Genomic DNA, 6,000 nt, shown 5'->3' with positions numbered 1-6,000 from the left:
GGAGTATATAATGTCAAATGTTTCACATTCATGCAGCTGCAGATGTAGCACTCTAGCACTAGGTGGAGCACATTGTCTAGAAATGAAACAGGCGTCTGTGCTGCATCAACAGAACGGGGCAATGCTACTGAGACAGCAGGTCCGGGTTAGAGGGCAGCAGCCGCCCAGTCCCTCCTTCATGCTTCCATATCGTCAGCAGAGAGCCAGAGAGAACACAGAGACCCACTGATAGAATCTGATTTATTTCCTATAATCTTAAAAACATACTTCTTACTTTGCTTGCACTCTGAGAAACAAATATATTCAGTTATATGTAAAGTCATATATCCTGTTCTAAAATGAGATTGACTGCTTGGGCATTGCCACATAACTATTTCTACATTAAATGAATCTTGACTGGAGATCAGTACAATAATTTATTTCATGGCTGCTAGCATAAAATTATAATATCACACACATACACAGATGCACACGCACAAAGCACGTGTACACACATACATTATGCGCAGGGTCTAGTTTATGTGTATCCCTTTTCTCGGAATTACAACAGAATGGCATGGACTAAGTTATCTCCCTGACTATCTTTCACAATAACACTGCATTTTGACATGATAATACAAGATCAATCAACACCCAACAGTTAGAAGGGACAGCATATAGTACGTGAATACATTTGTACAAAAGGTATACACAAACAATACACTATATTACGTAGTTTGTCTGTTCAATATGGCAGGTACACACACACACACTCGCAAACACTCACACACACACACAAACACACACACACACACACACACACAAACACACAAAGTCACACATTCAGTGACTGCAGAAATTAAGCACACTCTTACTTTTTTAAGAGATTGTACATCAGTTTCAGAGCCATTGTGACCAAACTGTCACTCACATACTGCAGATAGAGTCATTGTACTCGAGGACAGGAGAAACTATGTACAGGGTTTCATTCATAAAATATTGCACTTATTGGCCCATTGCATTTCACAGCAAGTGCTATGACAATGCTTCTAAATCTGTAACACAGAGTGATATATACACTATCTTATTATATAAATCTACACAGATAAGTCAGAACTGGCTTCATGCAATTTTTTGGAATTTTTATTCAACTATGCAACAAACGACTGACGATGCTAAAGGAATTGTAGTGTTTTGGCACAAATGTTTTCTCTTCTATTAAGTGTAGAACTGAAAGGCTTTCTGGATTTCAAAACAAGCTACATTTTTTTACTATATAGACTTGAGTTATCGTTCAAGTGACAGTGACCCCAAAATAAAAAATACTTTTTTTTTTTCCCTTTTTACACGTAGTGCCATTTATGAATCTAGAATATTTTGGTTTGAGACGTCTGCCTTTTCTCAAATAGGCTTGTGGTGTTTGAAGCGGCAAAAAAATACATTTGAAAAACTCAAATTTCCAGAAATCATGATCCTGTTACTCAAGGTAATCCACCGACCTTGTTGTAAGCAGTTTCATGAAGGAATTATGCTAGGAAGAAAATAGTTCCTACATGAAAATGCTCACAAGGTCTAAGGATTATCTTGAGTAGCCCAGTCAGGATTTTTGGAAAGAGACACTTTTTTTATTTTGAGTGTCATCTAGCTCCTTGATATTCTCGAGAAGGCCGACATCTTTACAGCTAATATCTCCAACACTTTGCGACTTACACCAAAACAATCTAGATTGATAAATAGCACTGCAGGTAAGATGAAAAAGTTGTATTTCTGATTTTGGGATAAAGATGTCCCTTTAAGACCGCTACAGTACTCTAAATGTATGCATCAAATTTTAATTCCTGTATGGTCTATGAAGCAGCTTACTGAGATTTTTTCTTTCAGGTAATTTTATAGCACAAACATGAAATTTTAGCATGCTGAATTAAAGATTTTTTTTTAAATATATGGCTGTTTATTCCATGCCAGAGCTGATCAGTTGTTGTATATCATACACTGTACTGTGCCTTGTCAGTGCAAGATTGTTATTTAATGAAATGCTGGATCATTGCTATCATATGGAGTTGTTTAGGTTCTATCTTGAGATAAAACAGCCCATATGATTGACTTTTTGGCAGCATGCTCATCGCATCAAACTATAAAGGGTAATCTTAGAGGCTAAGCACATAGAAATAGTTGCTTTTAAGATTTACAGATATACTTATCAGAGAAATCACACATCTACAGACAGCAAAACATGGAATAGTACTCACATCAACATTATACATACTGGATTCATTCCAAACGTAAGCATGACAGGAATTTACAGAGGCCGTGTTGGAGATGCTAAAAGGCCACTTTTTTTATCCAAGGTAGATGATTTTTTTAGATGCACCCATTTGTGACTCAGACATAATACTCACACTCATGCAAACCCTACACTCATAGACTGTACAGTCACACAACAGCCACACACTCACTACATAAAAGAAAGCCGCTACATCCTATAGTGCACTAAATCATAGATTTGGCAGCTTTAGGAGACAAAGTAATCCTATAAAAGGAAAATACATACTGTACAAAAAATAAAAATTAAAGCACTCACTGACTCTATCCCTCATTTTAGAATTATTCTAGGTCTTAAAGATTTTAAAGGTTTTAAGGATTAACTGTACATCATGACTATGGACTATTTCCAGCCTTATCAAACTTACTTTGTTTATGGCTATACTAACTAGCTGAATGAGAATATGACATCTCTATATTCTAGATATCCTGTAATGTTACACGTTTTACAATAGCCATGTCTGTTTGTCTGGTTATTTGCTCTTGATATAATGTGATAAAGTTGAGAGATAATACGACGGCATTTTGTAATTCTACGACTAAACAGGGTTTGAGCTGTAGTCCAGAGAAAGCAGCACTAGCAGAAGTGTTAAAGGAGAATAAAACTCTGCACACTGTACCACCTTACAGGACCTGTGCTGCCCTCCCTTTGCTTCCTGACATCAGTCACTAACAGTTGCAACCGGGCTGCTGGAGGGGCGGAGCGCTGTCTGTGAGTTTGGCGGTGGGAGCTCCCGTGGTGACGGCCGGATCGGTGTCCAAGCTCTCGGACATCTTGTCGCAAATTAGGTCAACGAGGCGTTCAAAGGTCTGCTTCACGTTGATGTTGTCCTTGGCGCTGGTCTCAAAGAATTCAAAACCTTAGAAAGAGAGAGAGCAAGTAACATGAAGACAGGAAGGAGACAGGGCTGGCACAGATAATGATCATGATATTTATTATTACATTTCTAGGAAAAGCTTTGAAAGGTTTTGTTGCTGCTGATGGTTAAAACAAAGTGGCTTCTATACAGCAGGCTGTCTGATATTATCACACAAAAGCAAATAAAGTGCTGGCAAGTGAATAAAAAACCAACAATGTCACACTTTTATGTCATGATAACAATGTTATGATGATACAAAAGGCGTCGCTTTGTGTTGAAAAGTGGTGGGGTCATAAGGGCACAGATGAAATAACATTTTTTTTATGCGATTTTCAACATGCGATTTTCAACAGATGTGATTTTTGGCAATGTAATGGGGTATCAGTATGAGGTCGGATTAGATCATAACAGCAGGTCTGGAAAACAGTCCATCAAAAGGGCATAGTGTTGGCTGTTACTGAGTCATCAATACAAAAATACTCAGCATAAAAAGCACAACTATGGGGGCGTTCCCGGTGGCACACCTGGTAGAGCGCGCACCATAGGGGCATTGTCCTCGTAAGGGGGCGGCCTGGGTTCGAATCCGACTCGGAGCCCTTTCCCGCATGTCTTCCCCTCTGTCTCCCCCTTCACTCTGTCCTATCAATAAAGCCCAAAAATAGCCCAAAAAATATCTTAAAAAAAAAAAAAGGAAAAAAAAGCACAACTATGTTGACCGCACAAGTCGTTTATATGCATCACATCTACAGCTGAAACTGTCCGGAGTATGCCCATTTTTGGATCATGTTAAAATTACTAGGTTTTAAAGGTCATGTCACGTTTTTGGACAATGCACATGTGTTTCTTCCATATTTACCTTGCTTTTTTTGTGCAATAAACATTTCTCAGTATGTTCTCATTTGTTAGTAAACATTTCTTTGTTCAAGCCAAGGTTATTGTGATTAGAACATTTTAGTTAACTCAAATAAAAATAAAAACTCGGAGGTAAGGTCTAAATCAGGGGTGGGCCATTCATTTTCCCAAGGGGCCACATGACATGTTTGTACATTTTCAAGGTGTTAACAATGTTGTGATGCTTTTATTTTGAAAAGGTGCCGTCCAGTGTGAAACGGGTGCTTTCATTTTGAAAGGTAGTGACCGGAGATAACCGGTAGAACGGTTTAATGAAAAAACGAACGGTAAATAATAACGAGTGCGTAGTAATTCATATAAAGTTGATATAAAGTATCAAAAAGGCTTCTATAGTGGCTGGCTGACAGGACACAAGGTTTGTTAAAGTTTATTTTCTTCTGTCATATATATTAGTGGCTATATTTGTTGTCTTAACTATAAAAGTGCTTGTTAGCTCTAGTGCTAATGCTAATGTTTGCTATTTTTTTCAAAATAAAAGCACTGCGGTTATATTGATTTCTAATTTCTGGGTAACCTCACGCGGGCCGACAAGGACAGCCAACGGGCCGGATGTGGGCCGCGGGCCGCCCAATGCCCAGGTCTGGTCTAAATGACTGTGAGGCAATTACCTTCATAAAACTAAAACTGAAACTAATAAAAACTAAACATTTTAAATATTAAAAACTAAACTAAACTCACTCTGAAGACTAACTGAGGGTAAACTGAATCAAACAAAATACAAACAAACATTAAATAAATCCAAAATTTAAAACCAAAATTAAAATTAAATAAAGGGGTGAATGTTGCTCCAAAACTTACCCAACTGTTCTGCCAGCAGTCTGCCACTGTCAACTGACACCACACGCTCCTCTTCCATATCACACTTGTTTCCAGCCAGCACAACCTGTGCATTATCCCACGAGTAGGTTTTTATCTGGGTTGACCTGCACAAAATCAGAAACAGTACAACAGAAAAAAGAATCATGGTCAAAATGTGCTGTTTCTGCATTTATATCCTTATCAGCACAGTTTTTGTGCCACTTTTTATTGGACAAAATCCTCAAAGAGGGCAGAACAGAGAACATGATGTAAAGTTTGTTCGCCATTTGGACCGGTCATGAACATTGATTACATCACCTTGGCACAATGTTATATTTGAGTCACTGATGACAACAGTGGAGAAGTGGGTCAACTGCCGGTCTGTGCTGAAAATATGTAATCAGCGTTACACAGATGTAGGTTGTCATGTGGTATTTTCTAGCTATTTGACATCGATATCTGTCATCCTTTGTATCCCGTACTTTAGATTTGTTCTTTCTCTCCTGCCAACTTCTATTTGGTAAACTATCAGTGCTCCAAACAGCCTGCTGGATATTGTAGCTACACATGGTATTAGTTGTGGTCTCTGATAAGATGGAAATGTTGCTTTTAGGGTTACCATACCATGGTTTGACAGTTATCATATCATGCATAAGTGCTTATCAATAATATTGGAAAAAATCTAGATGGACAATCATACCTACACGTGAACCTTTCCTTTCCTCCTCAACTGCCAGGTTGCAATTCTGTCTCCAAAAAATTACGTTCCCATAAAAAGAAACTGCATACTCGATTAAGCTTTGATGGAAATGTATTTTCTTTGGGATTACAGTCGCAGTTATAAACTTGTGCTTAACGGTGGGAAGCGGTCACTGTTTGATCAGGTGTAGGCAAAAAAAAGTTAGGTTTTGTAAAAGTATCACGAGAACATCGTTTTTAGGAATCAGGGCTTCTGTCAGACTCGTAATCTGTAATTTTTTACATAAAGAAGAAAAAGAAAAACCTGCACTGATTTTATTCTTAAAAGGGTTATTGTATCTGATGGTGACAATAATACTAATACTTAATGCCATATAAAAACAGATATTTTCTGAGATTGTTTTTACAATCACATTGTGAAACTATCATA

At 37.9% G+C, this 6,000-nt stretch overlaps 2 protein-coding genes across 3 annotated transcripts in view; one reads left to right on the top strand and one right to left on the bottom strand.

Moving 5' to 3' along the window:
- Positions 1 to 221: 221 nt before the first annotated feature.
- Positions 222 to 6,000, bottom strand: part of rab3c (RAB3C, member RAS oncogene family) — a 24,473-nt gene continuing 18,694 nt past the window's right edge. For both annotated transcript variants that reach the window (XM_059336494.1, XM_059336493.1), the window contains exons 4-5: positions 4,872 to 4,996; positions 222 to 3,161 (exon numbers count right to left, since the gene is read on the bottom strand). In XM_059336494.1, the coding sequence (XP_059192477.1) occupies positions 2,971 to 3,161; positions 4,872 to 4,996 (316 nt within the window). In that variant the 3' untranslated portion in view covers positions 222 to 2,970. The remainder of the gene's footprint in view (positions 3,162 to 4,871; positions 4,997 to 6,000) is intronic.
- Positions 4,349 to 6,000, top strand: part of si:dkey-190g11.3 (uncharacterized protein LOC567059 homolog) — an 18,489-nt gene continuing 16,837 nt past the window's right edge. Inside the window, exon 1 of the mRNA XM_059336496.1 lies at positions 4,349 to 4,428. The gene's annotated coding sequence lies outside the window, so the exon portion shown is untranslated. The remainder of the gene's footprint in view (positions 4,429 to 6,000) is intronic.

This window comes from Centropristis striata, chromosome 7 (genome assembly GCF_030273125.1).
Source record: "Centropristis striata isolate RG_2023a ecotype Rhode Island chromosome 7, C.striata_1.0, whole genome shotgun sequence".
NCBI classification, from domain to species: Eukaryota; Metazoa; Chordata; class Actinopteri; order Perciformes; family Serranidae; genus Centropristis; species Centropristis striata.
This window is presented reverse-complemented; position numbering and strand designations above follow the sequence as displayed.